The sequence below is a fragment of the Lynx rufus genome, unplaced genomic scaffold (assembly GCF_022079265.1).
Source record: "Lynx rufus isolate CCGP_SWC_20201006 ecotype Redwood Valley unplaced genomic scaffold, mLynRuf1.p SCAF_4, whole genome shotgun sequence".
NCBI classification, from domain to species: Eukaryota; Metazoa; Chordata; class Mammalia; order Carnivora; family Felidae; genus Lynx; species Lynx rufus.
Genome location: NW_025814856.1, coordinates 20,086,010 through 20,102,081, shown reverse-complemented (window position 1 = coordinate 20,102,081; position 16,072 = coordinate 20,086,010). Strand labels below are relative to the sequence as shown.

At 55.0% G+C, this 16,072-nt stretch overlaps 2 protein-coding genes across 4 annotated transcripts; one reads left to right on the top strand and one right to left on the bottom strand.

The window, feature by feature from the left end:
- Nucleotides 1-4,919: 4,919 nt before the first annotated feature.
- On the top strand, nucleotides 4,920-7,363 carry RPL29 (ribosomal protein L29). Its single transcript, XM_047095461.1, has 4 exons — nucleotides 4,920-4,979; nucleotides 5,398-5,442; nucleotides 5,769-5,833; nucleotides 6,861-7,363. Exons 2-4 carry the CDS (start codon nucleotides 5,406-5,408, stop codon nucleotides 7,242-7,244), a joined length of 486 nt encoding a protein of 161 aa, XP_046951417.1. The 5' UTR covers nucleotides 4,920-4,979; nucleotides 5,398-5,405; the 3' UTR covers nucleotides 7,245-7,363.
- A 2,076-nt stretch (nucleotides 7,364-9,439) lies between these two features.
- Nucleotides 9,440-14,621, bottom strand: ACY1 (aminoacylase 1). 3 transcript variants are annotated; one of them, XM_047096556.1, is made up of 15 exons: nucleotides 14,346-14,621; nucleotides 13,840-13,951; nucleotides 13,078-13,142; nucleotides 12,902-13,006; nucleotides 12,446-12,540; nucleotides 12,081-12,157; nucleotides 11,900-11,989; nucleotides 11,743-11,799; nucleotides 11,330-11,403; nucleotides 11,195-11,244; nucleotides 10,955-11,099; nucleotides 10,785-10,853; nucleotides 10,075-10,154; nucleotides 9,881-9,941; nucleotides 9,440-9,799 (listed from the first exon to the last, which is right to left on the bottom strand). In XM_047096556.1, exons 2-15 carry the CDS (start codon nucleotides 13,931-13,933, stop codon nucleotides 9,635-9,637), a joined length of 1,227 nt encoding a protein of 408 aa, XP_046952512.1. In that variant the 5' UTR covers nucleotides 13,934-13,951; nucleotides 14,346-14,621; the 3' UTR covers nucleotides 9,440-9,634. The 3 variants fall into 3 exon arrangements, with proteins under 3 accessions (XP_046952512.1, XP_046952513.1, XP_046952511.1); XM_047096557.1 differs by having other exon boundaries at nucleotides 14,460-14,621; XM_047096555.1 differs by having other exon boundaries at nucleotides 13,840-14,621.
- Nucleotides 14,622-16,072: the final 1,451 nt, after the last annotated feature.

Genomic DNA, 16,072 nt, shown 5'->3' with positions numbered 1-16,072 from the left:
GAGCATCTGTTGACCTTAGAGGCCAAGGGCTTCTCCCAGATCACCTGAGGGGTGGGAGTCAGCATCACAGGGCTCCCTCTATGGCCTCACCAGGCATACACCATCCCATGCTCTTCCGGGTCCCACTGGGCGTCTGGACTATGGCAGCCCTCCATTTGGCTGTGGGACCTCTAGCAAGTCATGCCCAAAGACTCCCCTTTCTCCATCTGTGAAATATGGTAACGAAAGCCCCATCACCCCCCAAGGCTGCCAGGCGGTCTCATGAATGCACATCCAGGCCCTGGGAGGCTTTCCTCCTGCTCAGCACTGGGTGATGCTCTCCCCCACTGTTACAGATGAGGAAACTGAGGCTCAGAAATGTGAAGTCACTCTGCTGGTGAGTGGCAGTCTGATTTGAACCCAAGCCCACCTGATGCCCAAACTGTGGCTTCCTATAACTCTCAGGTAGACCAACAGGGGCGGTCCCCACAGGCTTCGTTTTCTCTACCCTGAACTCTCTTCGGGGAAGACACCCACCCACCCCCCCATCACCACCAGGCTCTTGATGGGGCCAGGGGGACCCAACCTACCCCAGAGCACCTGCCAAGAATGGCAGATAGAGGCTTGATCCACAGGTGGAGGTGGGTGGAAAAGTAGTGTGTGTGTGTGTGGGTGTGTGGGGGGGGTGGGCGTGTGAAAGAGAGAAAGAGAGAGAGGGACAGAGAGAGGGAGAGAGGGACTGGAGGCTCAAAGGGTTCCCATGAGAGGGAGCCCCAGCCTACCAGCTGCAGCACCATTCCATTCGTGGGCCCGTGCTGCCCCCATGCGGATAGCAGGCTCACATTCCTGGCTGGGGACACTGCAGCACTCCGGGGCCAGAGGCCCCCCCAGAGGGAAAATCGGTGGCCTGGGGCTGTTGAAGACATATCCAGTGACCTGAGGGATGGGCTGCACCTCCAAGCCTCCGCTTGATCTGTCCTCTCTTTTCCTGCCAGGCCCCAAGCCCCACGCTGGCGTCACACGCTGCCCACCACCTTTCCTTCTTCAGGAACTTTGAATCCCAGACTCCCAGAGATAAGTGAACTGAAAGGTTATATTCTCCAACCCTCTATCCCATACTTCATCCTCATCTTCAGTAATTAAATCACTGCTTGCATACCTCTTGTACAAGAGAGCTCACTGCTTCTGGGAACTCACTGCTCCATAGTTCGGAGGAAATTCTGATTGATCTGAAATAATCCTCATCCATGGAGCTGGTATTGGCCTTCCTCGGTCACAGCTTTGCCTTCTGTGGCCACATAGAGCTAGGTGGCCTCTCACTTGGGAATTTCTAAGCAGATCCAAAGCTACTGCTCAGGGGGGCTCCTCTTCTGTGCCCCCCCCCCCCAGTCTTCTACAGAGAGAACATCCTGGTTTCTGATAACCCACCCACAGTCCCTCTTATCTGGTACACTGGGGGTCCCTGTCCCTCTGGAACTGAGGGGACTCTAGCCTGAGGGGAATCTGGACCCCTGAGGACTGTCCCTTCCCTCCAGCCTGACCCTCCCTTGGATCCTGTCCTCATTTTTAGCATTCACTTGCCTCTGACATTCTTTCCCTGAGCCTTCTCCCCCTCTTCAGAGGCCTTGTGGGGAAAAAAACATAAAGGAGACTGACAATGATTGAGCACCTAATGTGTACTCAGCACAGTGTTCAGTGCTTTACTCAAATTATCCAGTGTCACCCTGTGGAGCAATTACTGTGTTTGTCCCCAGGTTACACTCAGAATGAAGCTTAGAGAGCAGAGATCTGACCTGGTCAAAGAGCTGACTCTTATCCCTGTGAAATCCCTTCAGGCTGATTGGCTTCTTGCCTCTCGATTCTGCCATCTGCCTGGGTTTGTGAAGTGTGTACATTTAATTCCTCAAATACTTATCAGGCCCCCACATGCACCTGGACCTGTGCCAGGCACAGCAAAAATAATCCCAGATGTCTCCAATCCTGTTACTTTGGTGAATGGGCCCTACTGGATCCTACTTGGACTGTGGCTCTGGACAAGGCCTGGGCAAGACAATGCCACTGGAGGCCACGTGGTTCAGGTGGGTCACATCCAGCCTCGTCCAGTGCAAGGTTTATCTAGGCCTCCCCTCTCCAGCTTGTGCCCAAGGCATCGGCAAGGGGCCTGGTTGATAGACACTCCGCTGAGTCTAGCTAGTGGCTCTGCCCTAGGCTAGGCCACTGAGGATGGAAGGTGGACCCAGGCCTCCACATGGACCTGAAATGGGGCAAGAGCTGCTCATTCATAGAGGGTGGAAGTGTGTCAACCTTGGAGGAAAGGTTACATTTTTCACCTTTTTTGTGTCAGAGACTCCTTTGGCATCTGGTGATGTTTACTGACCTCTTTCAGAATAATGCATTGTTGTGGTGGGGTTTTTTTTTTTTGTTGCTTATTTACTTATTTATTTTAAGTACTCTCTACGCCCAATGTGGGGCTTGAACTCACAAGCCCTATATCAAGCGTCATACACTCTTCTGAGCCAGCCCCAGAATAATGTTTTTAAAGGCTTTTTTTTTTAATTAAAAAAATGCTTATTTATTTTTGAGAGAGTGTGAGCAGGGGAGGCGCAGAGAGAGGGGGACAGAGGATCCAAAGCAGGCTCTGTGCTGACAGTAGTGAGACCAACATGAGGCTTGAACTCATGTGAACCATAAGATCATGACCTGAACCAAAGTCGGATGCTCAACCAACTGAGCCACCCAGGAGTCCCATATTCCTTTTTTTTTTTTTAGTTTATTTATTTATTTTGAAAGAGAGAGAGAGAGAGAGAGAGAGAGAGAACAAGCAGGACAGGAGCAGAGAGAGGGGGAGAGAGAGAATCCCAGGTAGGCTCCTCAATGTCAATGCAGAGCCCGATGCGGGACTCAAACCCACAAACTGCAAGATCATGACCTAAGCCAAAGTCAGATACTTAACCAACTGAGCCACCCAGGTGCCCCCCCAACACACACACACCAATAATGTTTTCAAATGAGCAAAATAAAATAGGACCACAAAGGATTTTCATGAACAGGGAAGGATGTCCATGAATTATGACTGAATGAATACAATTGTCACAAAAGAGCTTTCATGGAAAAAGAATGAGAGAAAGAAAGGAAGGGAGGGAGGGAGGAAGGAGGGAGGGAGGGAGGGAGAGGGAGAGGGAGAAAGAGAGACGGAGGTGAGGGAGGGGTGAAGAGGGAGGGGTGAAGAAGGGAGGGAAGGATGAAGGGAGGGAGAGAAGAAGGGAGGGGGGGAGGGAGGAAGGAAGAAGGAGGGAACTATCCCTATACATAAGGCTGGCCCTACCATCTTGCCTATTGAAAGGCATGGCAGGCAAGTGGCTCTAGGTCATGTTCCCTTTTGGCTCCTGAACAAGTCCCAGATCAATCAAAGCTCCCCACTCTTGTCACTGCTCCCCCTTTGACAGGCAGCTGGGATTTCACCCTGGGCCAATCCCTATAGCAGCTCCAATGTTAATGCATGGCCATCACCTGTCTTTGAATCTGCCTCCCCTGTCAGACTATGGCTCTCTGCTCACTGCTTGCTCTGCCACTGTTATAACAACCTGGCAAAACTAAGTCCCGAGCAGATGTCCACACCTCCCTTTCCCCTTCACCCCCCAACTCTCTGCAATATGCTCCTGTCACTCCGTGAAACCACCTTGCCAAAGAACGTCCATTCAGCAGGTGTTTATTAAGTTCCTGTTCTACATCAAGTCCTATGTCAAGCAATGGGGGAAGTAAAAGTGACCAAACCAGTCCTGAACTCATGGCACTTGTGCCAGTGGACACGTACACAAGTAAATATAGAACATAATTAGAGTCTGGAAAGTTCTATGAAGGAAGCAAAGAGAATGAGAGGACACAGAATAACTGAGGAGATGGAGTAGAGTGTATCTATTTTAGATAGGGTGGGCAGTCTTTGGGAGACCTCTCCAAGAAAGCACACCATCCAAAGAGCATAGTCCAGGGAGAAGGTAGTCCAGTCAGAGAGGATAGTAAGTGCAAAGGCCTTGAAGTCAGAACAAGCATTTGTACTTGGCAGGAAAGGAAAAAAGCCCATGGGTTTGGAGAGAAGTGAATGATATGGAGAAGACTGCCAGGGTTAGGGGAAGTAAAGAGTTTCTTTCCAAATGCAAGAGGAGGCCTTTGAAGACTTTCAATGACAAGGTCTGATTTGTGTCTTTAACCGTGTCCTCCGGTCCCACTGCTGCGTGGAGATGAACTGTGGAGGGGGAGAGGGGAAGAGGGAAAAGTTGTCAGGAGGAAACGCCCGACTCATTTTGGATGTCCCACAGGCGTGTCACATTTAATGCATCCAAACAGAAACATCTGGATCACTGGCCTCCTCAAAGCAAAGCAATAAAAGCCCTGTCCCTCCCAACCTTCCCCACTTCTGTGAACAGTACCAGCATTCATCCAGTCGTTCAAGCCAAAAATTTAGGGGCCACCTGGCCTCCCTCTCCTCCCTCATCTTCTGCATCCCAAATCCAGTCTACTGATCCACTCTTCCCCATACCGGCCGCCCTGGCTGGGTTCCAGGTTCCCCCACTCTCCAGTGGCACCACGGAGAAGACGGCACCAGCCGCCCCACACCTCCCCCGCTTCACTTCTGCCCCCTACAGTCCATTCTCCGCACAGCAGCCAAGGTACTTTTAAAGAACACAAGTCTGTCACTCCTTTCCTAGCATGTATTCCTCAGGGTCTCCCTTCGTCTTCGGGACCTTTAATGAGAACTGGGCCCCAAGAGCCTAGTCCAGGAAGAATAAACGTGGGTAAAACCTGCAGGAAGCTGCGCGAGGCTCGTAGCGCCGCCTTCCCATCTGGCTTGTACCCTCCCAGGCTTCGGAACCTTTCTTCCCGGCGCTGGGGGAAGCTTTTCCGGAAGAACCTTCCGGCCCGGACGACCCTATTTCCCGTGCTGCACAGCGGCCTTCCTCTTTCTCTTCCGGTCCAAGGCGCTTCGGGAGCCTCGGGCTTTGGTGAGTTTTGGCCGCGCGGTATCCGGAGCCATCCGCGGCTCCCAGCCTGCTGCCGGGCGCAAACCCCGCGAAGGACAGGGAGACCGGCTGCGTGACTGTGGGGAGCGGAGGGCGCGGAGCGCGCGTGGTGCTTGCGGGTTCTCAAGGAGTGGATGGGAGGGGGAGGACTCGGATTTGGGGTAGAGCGCAGCCTTGGGAGGGAGGGTTGGTTTCAGGGCACTGTTACCCGAGTTCGGGAGGCGGGGACCGGCGTCGGGTCGTGCTGAGTAAGTTGAGGCCGGTGGAGGCCGCAGATGCAAGGCAGGCATCTGTGTGCAGCTTCATTCCGGCTTCTGGCCCACGTCCTTACACATCAGGGCGGCAGTGATAGGCCCAGCCCTGTGAGCCCCCGGGCCTGACCGCCCCTCTCCTCTTCCAGGTGCAGATATGGCCAAGTCCAAGAACCACACCACGCACAACCAGTGTAAGTTCCCCTGGCCTAACCTCTTATCTCACACTTCAGACCCTGACAAGAACTAGGGATGCGGGGCAGGGCAAGGGGGCACATTTCTACTGTGGGCCTGGGGCTGATTTTGTTTTCAGTCACTGTTACCTTTGGGTTATAGTTGTAGAAGCCAGGCATCCGCTTGAGATACCCACCGTGCTTTGCATTCAATGATAAGGGTTATTCCAGATCTCAAGAAGGCCTACTCTGGGAAGTAATGGTTTTTCCCAGGCTGGCCAGCTGTGATGTTGGGTGGTCTTACTAGAGCAAATCTCATTTGGTCTAATTCCTTTGCTTCCTCACAGCACGGAAATGGCACAGAAATGGCATCAAGAAGCCCCGGTCACAAAGATACGAATCTCTTAAGGGGGTGAGTGTGTGTGCCGCATCACATACAAGTGTGTCTGTTTGGCCCCAGTTGCACCATCAGAGAGCCTTTCGTGTATCTTTTTCTGGCTTCAGCATCTGCCTGAGCACCGTTATGAACTGTCTCTTGTCTTACCTGGACTACCAAAGTCCACGGTTTCTCTATCCAGCCACCTTTTGCTTGGACTTGAAGTTCTGCCAAACCCATAAGAAACCTTTACTTGGCTTTTCCCAGCCCAGGTCGTAACTCCCTGGTCAACTGTCACCTGCCTCCTGAGGGTAGTTTGACCATCCCCATTGTTTATCCAGAGCACTTGAAGGGAGGGAATGGTTTTATCTTTGTGTACTGCGCACTTTGTGAGAGTCTTCCATTCTTCTAGTCACATGACCTTGATCTGACCCGGTGCTGAGCTTGGGGGTCAGCTTTCCTTCCTGTGCCAAGGAGTTCCAAGAATTGGCTGAGAAGGCTGAGGCTACAGGGTCTAAGCAAGAGAACAGGGTCCTGTCTCTTCCCTGTGCCCTTGGTCTCTGATCTGTGGAATGAATCTTTGAATTTCACAGCTTCAGTTTCCCCATCTTGATTTCTTTTTCAGCCTTCTTTGCCATGAATCTGTTGTACCAGGTTTGGTGTTTAACTGACACTTTCCTTAAAAGAGGTGGGGATGGCCCTGAGGGGTTTCAGGAAAACTGAGCTGACGCCCTGCAACCCTGGCAGAAGGGGCAGCCTTCATTTGTTCTTTCCTTCTGCACTTGATTTGAGCTCTATTGGGCTCTGGGCATGTAGCCCGGAAAATGTGGTGTGTGTGGAGCATTAGGGTGGAGTGTTGGCTTCTGGGGTTGTAGTACGTGTTTCTCTTCAGGTGATTTGTGAGGGGTGTATATTTCAGCATTTAAGTTTGACTGTCTACCTCCCCAGTAGGCCTTGGCTGGAGCCCAGCAATCTCCTGGGTACAGCTGTGGAGAGGGCCACAACAGGTGACTTGGGGCCCACGTGTTGCACTTAACAGTGTCTGCTTTTTTTTGCCTTCCAGGTAGACCCCAAGTTCCTGAGGAACATGCGCTTTGCCAAGAAGCACAACAAGAAGGGCCTGAAGAAGATGCAGGCCAACAACGCCAAGGCCATGAGTGCACGTGCCGAGGCTATCAAGGCCCTTGTCAAGCCCAAGGAGGTCAAGCCCAAGATCCCAAAGGGTGGCAGCCGCAAGCTCAATCGACTTGCCTACATCGCTCACCCCAAGCTCGGGAAACGTGCTCGTGCCCGCATTGCCAAGGGTCTCAGGCTCTGCCGGCCAAAGGCCAAGGCCAAGGCTCAAACCAAGGCCCAGGCTGCAGCTGCAACTCCTGCTCCAGCTCCTGCTGCAGCTCAGGCTCAGGCTCCCAAAGGTGCCCAGGCCCCCACAAAGGCACCAGTGTAGAGGCTTCCATCTGCCAGTGTGAGGGTAGAAGGACTGGTGTGACCCCTGGGCTTCTGTCTGCATGGGGCTGGTGTCCTCCTGTGCTATTTGTACAAATAAACCTGCGGCAGGATCTGTCAGTTGGCCTGTGTCTGTGATCTTGGAACTAGGGTTGGAGTGGGGTTGGTACCTCCATTTTTTGCTTTCTCTCGGTGGTAGGGTATGGGTGGGAGTCAGGGGAAATGGGGTTCTGGAGTGTAGGAAGGGGACCTGGTAAAAGAAATGGTGGTGGGCCTTAGGGAGGCTGGAGCACATAGCCTGCTGGACTAGGCAGGCTGGTGAGGAAAGTAATCACAAACATCCTGATCTTTGAATTTACCCAGGAGATAAAGGACCCTGCTGAATTCTGCACTCTGGCCTGAGCCATTCCACACTTAAGCTGTTCCTAGTGTACATGGCCAGCATCCACTATTCTGGTTGTTCTGGTCCCCCCCAAGCGCTGGGGGCCCTGGCAGGCAGGGCAGTGGTGGCACTGTCTTCCTAGTGCAACTGCGCCAGACCCTGCTGTGCACCCTGGATCAGCTGCTTTATTTGCAAAGTCTTCGTCCTTAGAGGAGTCAATGAAGCAAGTGGTACAGTGGTCATTGGTATCTGGGGGCTTCCTATAGAAGGTGCCAAGCATATCACTGTTCCTGGTCACCCAGTCCTCAAAACTCACATTTGAGTATGGTGATCATGTAATTTGTGAACCAGCCTTGGGCACTTGTCTCAAGGATTTCACTGCCTTACTCTGGGGTACTAGCTACAACCCATGATAAATGGTCTCCCTTCTGAGGTAGGTATTACTATTCTTTTTGTTTTACAGGGAAGGAAATTTGTTCCAAGATGATGGAGCTAGGCTGGGATGGAAGTCGCATTGGGACCCAGGCAGCCCATGCTGGACCCCAGAAAGTTTGCTTGGCCAGCCAAGGCTGGGCTGCTAGCTCATGACTGTCATCCTGGCATGCTCTGGATGGCCAACTGCCCCATTACCAGGGGGTGTCAGAAAGGTGGGGTCTTGAAAGGGACCAAAAGCAGGTTTTATGTCCTGAAGGTAGCTTGGCCCAGCCTGAGGTTACCAGGTCATGTGGCTTCCACTAAGGCCTGTGCTCTAATCCCCAAGAGAGGGGGCATAAAGACTCCTTTGCCCAGTCATCCTGCTGCAGTCTGAAGGGGGAGGCCAGACCCCAGGTCAGGGGCTTCAACTAGGCTTACTGAATGTCACAACCAGCTTGCTGCACTCAGCTTTTGCATGGAGCCTCCCTTGTGTAGAAGCACAGGTCCCCAGTTCTTGAGTCTCAATTCTTTGTGGACTCCCATTACCTGCAAGCTATGCAGTCCTGGACAGGGTATTCTAGCAGAGCTTCTAAAGGGGTTCCAGTGAAACCTGCATCCAGGGGCTGCTGTGAGGGTTCAAAGGTAACAAAGTCCTGGCTCCTTGTCAGAACTCCAGGTGCAGGGGTTACTACCATGGGGACTAAGCCTGCAGACCACAGAACCAGGCTGTGGACTTCCCTCTGGCCACTATCAGCACTTAAAAGCCCAGCCATACCTGTCCCACCCAGTTCCTGTGGAGGCCAGAACAGGACTAGATCGGATAAGCTAGAGGAACAGGCTCAACTCTCAGGGCCACAGTGACTCTTGGTACTGCCTAGAGCCCTAGCAGTGCTGACAGACTGAAGCCCCCATTCGTGAGCCACTCTGCACACTGATCCTTCCCTACACAGGGTGCTGGGGACCCTAAAGTCAACTAACCAGGTCTACCAAGGCTCCTGCCCCTCTGTGACTCAAGCTCCCAACACCAGAGCAGGCGCCACACCTGTCATCCCTAGGGTCTGGCAAATGCGAGCAGTCATGACTTGCTCATTATCTGCCTGCCCCGACATCTGGCAGGGCCCACCTGGCCTCCAGTTCTAGTTCTATCTCAGGATCCCAAGTGTGTTTCCAGAAAGCCAGGAATGTTTCCCTGAGATCTTTGTCTTAGTTTCCCCCTCAACGCGGATGGTATCCCCGACCTTAAAAGTCAGATATAGGTATAGTGACCATTGAGAACAAGAATTATGGTCCTTTGATGCCAGACAGGGCTGGGTGGTACTGAATGAGCATGCCGTGTCGAGGGGCACAAGAGCAGCATAGGGTGCTAGAGACATATCCAGAGCCAGGCTCAGTTTCCTCATCTGTGAACTGGGGATGATAACAGCATGTCCACAAAGAAAATGACAGAATCCCTGCTTCATGAACATCCTTGCTCTTAGTACTTCAGAACTGGCCCCTGTCCGCACACAGACTTTATTGTGGGGCAGGGGGGCAGAGGGGTACTTAACACTGGTCAGGATGGACACTCCCGGGGTAGAGGCTGGGGAGCCTGGGACTCAGCTCTCACTGGGCAGGGCAGGCACGCTGGCCAGAGCAGGCAGCAACCGTGTGTATATGTCAACCCCACGGAGGAACACAGCCTCATGCAGACGCTCATCGTGGTCATGCAGCAGCACGGGTGTGCAGTTCATGGGTGAGAAGCCCAGAGCTGGGACCCCCACCTGCAGGGAGCAAGGAGAAGCTGTTAGGAGGAAGGCCAGGATCCAGGCCCACCCACTGCTCATCCATTGCATGAGGCTCACCGCACGGAGATAACGGCTATCGGTGGCAGCTGGGAAGATCTCCGGCTCCAGAGTGAGGTTCCTGCCGAGGGAAGAGCCTGGTGAATGGGGAGGCAGTGAGGGGAGAGGGCAAGGGAAGGATTGAAGGGACAAGGAAGGTGGAAGGGAGGTAGGGGAAGGACAGAGGAAAGGGAAAGGCTGGCCAGTATGCTCACATGTCCTTGAAGACCCCACTGAATGCTGCCCACCAGGGATCTGAGTCATTAGTAGATGTCACTCGGGACTCTGTCCACTTCTGGGGGGAGGGGAAGGAAGGCAAGATCAGGACAGGGCCCGGACATCTTGCCCTATTCTTCATAGGGTGGGCTGTGCCTGCCACAGGCACACATCCAACCCCCACTCCCCACCCTGGCCTCAATCCACCTATTCAGATGCCCAGCTGGCCAGTCCAGCCACAGGTCTGGGACCTTGCCCTGCTCTCCATCTTCTTACTTCCTGTCCATCCTTCATATCCTAGGCCAAGTGGCCCTTCCTCAGGTTGGCTCTCCCAGACCTCTCAGACTGGCCGAATACTCGTTATGGGTTCTCAGAGTGTGGGGTCCCACCCTTTCCTGAACCACATGTGTTCATACTTATGTAAAAGTAATATTATACAAATGTCTAATTCAGGTCTATTCCTTTTTTCGTGCTGTAAGGACTAGAAGGCCATGAACTGTGCCTAATTTTACTCCTATGCTATGCTCAGCACCCAACAGTGGCCTCCATGACTAATGCTTGTTGGTGAATAAAACGTGTCTCTCATAGCTAAAGCAATGTCTAGATATATGCACGCACACCAAGCGCACACTCCCACTGTGACCCACACTCAGCCAGCCCGGTCTCCCCTGTGCCCACGGCTCCCCGACCATGGGTCCCCAGCCGATACCTGAATAAACTCGAAGGTGACTCCCTCGCCGGCTGCCTGGCACCAGCCCTGCAGCTGCTCCTCGAAAGCCTATGAGAAGGGAGATGAGCTGACCTCTCGGGCTCTCCCTGAGCCTCCAAGATAGGTTTGAGGACCTGGCTCCCTCCTCCAAACCCAGGCAGAGGTGGCACCTTCAGGTCTACATCCGGTGCCACACGGAAGTCAAAACCGGCGCTCATAGTAGCAGGTACCACATTGCAGGCCACGCCGCCCTCTAGCTTAGTCAGGTTCACAGAAGTCACAGCCCCCTCCTTCAGGTGGGGGTTTGACTGCAGCCTGCGGTGGGAGACAGGGCAGGGGCAGCAGGGGGAACCTCCTTTCTCTCCTGCACAGATGCTCAGACCCCCACCCTCTTTCCCAGGCTGCCTTACCTCTGCCTCTCCTTCTCCCGGAAAGCCAGGATTGAGCTCACGACCTTGTGCTAGGAGAGTGTGAGATCGGATGTGAGAGTGGCCCTGGGATAGAGCCTTGGGAATTCCCAAACTCCCTCCCTGTGTGCCACGCACCAGCTTCTCTGCTGCTGTGTCCTCAATGAAGCGTGAACTGTGACCCGGCTTCCCGATGCTTGTGACCCGCACCCCTGGGAAAAATGAGTGAGAAGTGGGTGTCTTAAGCATGGGTAGGGCTGAAAAAGTATCAGCCCTGGGGTGGACCCAGGTCTTCCCCTCATTCCAAGCTCCTCTGGCAGGGCTGTCCCCCACAGAATGCACAGTGTAGAGCTGGCTTCTGCTCATGGCAGGGGGTTACCCTAAGAAGCTCAGGAAGGAGAAGCCCAGGTAGGAAGGGTCTGGGAGGCAGAGGCTCTGGGTTCAAGGCCTACTCAGGTCCAAACCTGCTGCATGACCCTGGGCAGGCCCCTGCCCCTCTGGCCCAGCACCCCATCTGCACAGTGACACCCTCCTGCCGAGCCCATACTCACACCAGGGGCTCCGCTCACTATAAAAGACAGTGAAGGCATCGGCGGGGTTGGCCAGGCCTGGGGAGGAAAAGGGGATTCAGAGGGTGGAGTGGCCCAGCCCCCACTAGCAGATTCCCTATCCCCTACTGGCCGCTCAGGGGCCTGCCACCCTGCTCACCCTCATCGAGGGCAAAGCCAGCCCTAAGAGCCTGGAACTCGGGCCGCTGCACAAACAGCTCCATGCCTTGGTGACCCCCAACCTCCTCATCTGCAAAAGCAACAAGGACATGAGATGAGGGAGCCACCCTCACCAACACATCCTCCTCCCTTGAAAGTGTCCCTCCCCAAGCCACTCCTACCTGGCACAAAGGTCATGTGGATGGTTCTGGGGAAATGGTGGCCCTCAGCCTTCAGCCTCCTCACAGCCTCCAGGTACCTGAGGGGCAATGACAGGAGGTAAGCCAGGTGTTGAGGGAGCCACCAGATGCTTGGGTCAGCAGGCTGGAGCCCTGGGCCCTGGGCCCTACTCTGCCACAATCTGGTAGGGGGACTCTGGGAAATCTCTGTCCCTCAGTCTCCCTATCCATGTAATGGTGGTAATTCCTGTCCAAGGTAAGGGGTCAAGATGTTCCTTGGCCCTGAGTTTCTCCAATCACACCCCAGGTCCTGTGTCAATTCAATGGGCCAGTGACATTGGAGGGGACAGGGAATGGAGGACACTCACTGGATGCTGACACACTTCATGTCCTGGGTGCCCCTGGCATAGATGTAGCCCTCGGCATCCTTGAAGGCCTCAAAGGGGTCATGACTCCAGTGTTCCTGGGGTGGAGATGAGAAGAAGGACCCAAGCCCCAAATTTAATCTATTCTGCTCAACTGTGGCCCTGTCCTGGAAGCCCATAGTAGAGTTGGGGTGTCAAGTGGGGTGGTGAAGGGGATAGAAGAGGGCTGAAGAGGGAAGCTGATTGCCATCCCTCAACTCTGTTCCCACCATCACCCCCACCCCCACTGTGGGCACAGAATGGACCACTGGACAAAAGCTGCTTGAACAGAGTAACGCCCTATGAGATCAGGAGTCAGTTTTAGGACCAGCCCAGTAGGATCCCTGGGGTCCAAGAGAAGGTCTACATCATCTTCACGTGCCTCAAAGCCTACACCACTCCCTCCGTCCCCACACACACCTTGAAGACAGGCACCACATCCGTGTGGGAGTTGAGTAAAAGGGAGGAGAGTCTGGGGTTGGTGCCTGGCCACGTCAGCACGGTCACCACACGGCCTGGTGCCACCTGGAGAGGACCAGGAGGTGAGGAGATGCCCCAGGGCCAGATCCCCTCCCCATGCAGGGCCCCAAGCTCACCTCTACTTTCTGACAGCTCAGGCCCAGCTGGTGGGCTCTCTTCTCAAGGAAGGCCACGGCAGCCTCTGGGGACACAGAGAATCTTGGGGTTGCTTCTGCCTACCTACACTTCCCACCGATCCAGGCAAAGCTGGGGTGCATTCAGAGAGGGGAGCCCATTCGAAATGGGCTGCTGCCTCCTCAGTGCAATTCCACATCCCTCAGGGACACCTGCATTTCTGTCTCCAAGGAAGAAGATATTTTTGGCCAGTCAGGGACCCTTTGTGGAAGGTCAAGTGGGAAGTCCACAGTTAGAAACAGGAGTGATTGCTATCTTCCTTAGAAATAGGAAAACTGTGGTACAGAGACATGAGATTCACCTAATGTCTCTCAGCTGGTAAATACAGGGCAGGGGTTTGGACCCACGTCCACAATTTCCAGCCACCAAGCTTGATTCCCTAAGGGCTGTGGCCTTTGTCCTGCCCCAGTAGGCTTCTGGAGCGTCTTTCCTTGTGGCTGTCTGGTCTCCCCTCCCCGACCTCAAACACTGGGCAGTGAGGTGAAGTTGTTCCTTAACTAGCCACCAGGAGTAACTTCTGGTGCAGCACAGTCTGAAGGGGGCGGCTGAGCAGTCTGTTGGTCTGGGGAATGGCTAGAGGCGTTGAGGCGCCATTTGGGGCAGCAGAGTGGGGCTCAGCTGGGTGACAGGGGTTGGAGTCTGGTATAGAGCACAGTCCCCGCCCTGGGGCCCCACCGCAGGCCCTGGAACCACCGCGTTCTCACCGTAGTCGGGTTCCGGCTGGACGGTGCGGATGCGCAGGTACTGACGGAAGAGTGTCACGGACGGGTGCTCGCCCTCGAGACCCTCGCTGGCCATGGCGCTGCGCGGGGTGAGCTGGGGGCAAAGCGAGTGGCTACCTACCCCTCCCGTCTGGGGCCCAGTGGACTCCATCTGCACACAGGCCCTCCCCAGGGCGGTTCCTCCAACGTCCCACAGGGAGAACACACCCCGTTTTGGAGCCCCCATTCTGTTTCAGGAGCCGTGCTGGCCGCTTTCGACACATGCCCATTTGAATCCGCCAAAAAGCCCCATGAAATTGTGCCTCTGAATGTCCACTTTACAGAGGAGAAAGCTGAGGCTGAGAGGTTCGGGGACAGCTAGAGAATAGCTGAGCCAGGTTTGATCCCAGGCATTGACTCCCCCAGCCCTTCCCAAATCATTCTCCCAATTGCCCGGATTTTATCCCATGGAACCCCAGATCGCTCTACTCCTCTCCGGGGCCCCCCACCTCGCTCTCTGCCGGTCTTGGGCCCGCGGTTGCCTCTCAGCGCCCGCTCCGGACTGTGCCCAGGGCTCAGGGTCCTGCGAGGTCGCGGGCTCAGAACCGCCCGGGTCTGCCTACCACGTGCCCGGACCGGGTCGCGGGGCGGGGCCGAAGACTGCGAGTAAGGGCCGCCCCAGTCTCTAGGGCCGCGTCGGCGCGGGAGTCTCCGCCCGCCCCTGGTTCCAGCCTCCGCTCCGATTACCGGATCCCTCTCGGGGGCAGCCTCCGCCGCCACCTGCTACGCCCCGCGGCTGACTGCTGGCCCCCGCTGGCCCCGCCCCCGCCCCCACAGGCCCCACCCCGCCAGGCCCCGCCCCCGGGCCTAGAAGCGAGCTCCGGATGGTCCCGCCTCCAGAGGGCTCTATCTCCCACAACTTCCACATGGGGACAGAAGAGAGGCGGGTAGACACTGACGCACGAAGTGTCTGCCCCTCCAGCGCCCCTTACTCTTGGGGTACAGAGCTGCAAAGTCCTGCCAGAGCTGGCCCCTGCCTGCTCCCCGACCCCCTCCCATGCGTCTCCGACTTCTCCCCCATTCCGTGTCTCAGCTCCTCAGGGAGGGCTTCCCTGACTGCCTCAGCCCCCTATGTGGAGAGGTTATTGGTCAATATTTGTTTTTTCATACTGTGTAAGCTCCAGGAGGCCGGTCCGTGTACCCGCAGATCCGTGTACCTGGTAGGGCACTGAGCCTATGCCTGGACAAAGTGCCAGGAAAGGATAAATGGACAGAGGGGCACATATGTGACTGCCTGTGAGATCGTGCGAATGTGCAGCTGTGTGGGCAAATCTAACAGTGTGCATCAGTGTGTGTGACCGTGTGTGTGACAATACGAGTGTGAGGTGGTGGTTGGGTGTGGTAGCATCTGTGTGACAGAGAATGTCATGGTGGGAGGATGAAACTGAGGCTGCGTGACAGCGGGAGAGGTGGGGAAACTGCACAAAAGCATACATGTGACATACTGTTGGCTGACCCTGTGCCAGGCTTCCTGGCTCTTCTGCAGCCACCGGAGAGGGAGGATAAAGAGGCACAGGTGTCGTACTGGCCACCCCCAGACTGCACACAGTTGTAGCTGCCCACTTGTGCCCCCAGTTGCCCTTTGTACCCTTAGGCAGTTCTGAGTCAGCTTGGGGAGGGGCAGGGTTGAAGACTTCAGCCTCCTGGCTCAGAGGAGGCAGGCCAGGAGGGTAGGGTAGGGGTCCATCCCAACGCTCCCAGGGTTTAAGTCAGGTCTGCTTACATACCCAGGAGCAAGCAGTCTTGATAGTTCACGACCAATGCTATGTTAATTGTTAAACCACATTCCCCACCTCCAGCCCTACACATCCTGCTCCGTTGGGCCATAGGTCCTGCATTCCTGACTCACTCCGTTCAACTGCCAGATCCTGGATTTCCCACCAATCCCAGTGGGCACGCAGCAGTAGTAATACCCCCTCGCCCTGACCCCCTCCAGCTCCGTGTGGCCAAGTACCTCACTTACCCAGACTGATTCAATCCTAAAACCAAATTTTGAGTTAGGTATTAACATCATGCCCATTTTACAGATGAGGAAATTGAGTCACAGAGTAGTAAGGGCAGCCAGCTAGGAAGTAGCCCATGTTCTTAGTCTTCCCAGGCTGCTGAAACCTCCCTCCAGCTCCCAGCCCCAAAGCAGTTCCAGACTTGCCTCCCAGTCCCACCCCACCTGCTGTAA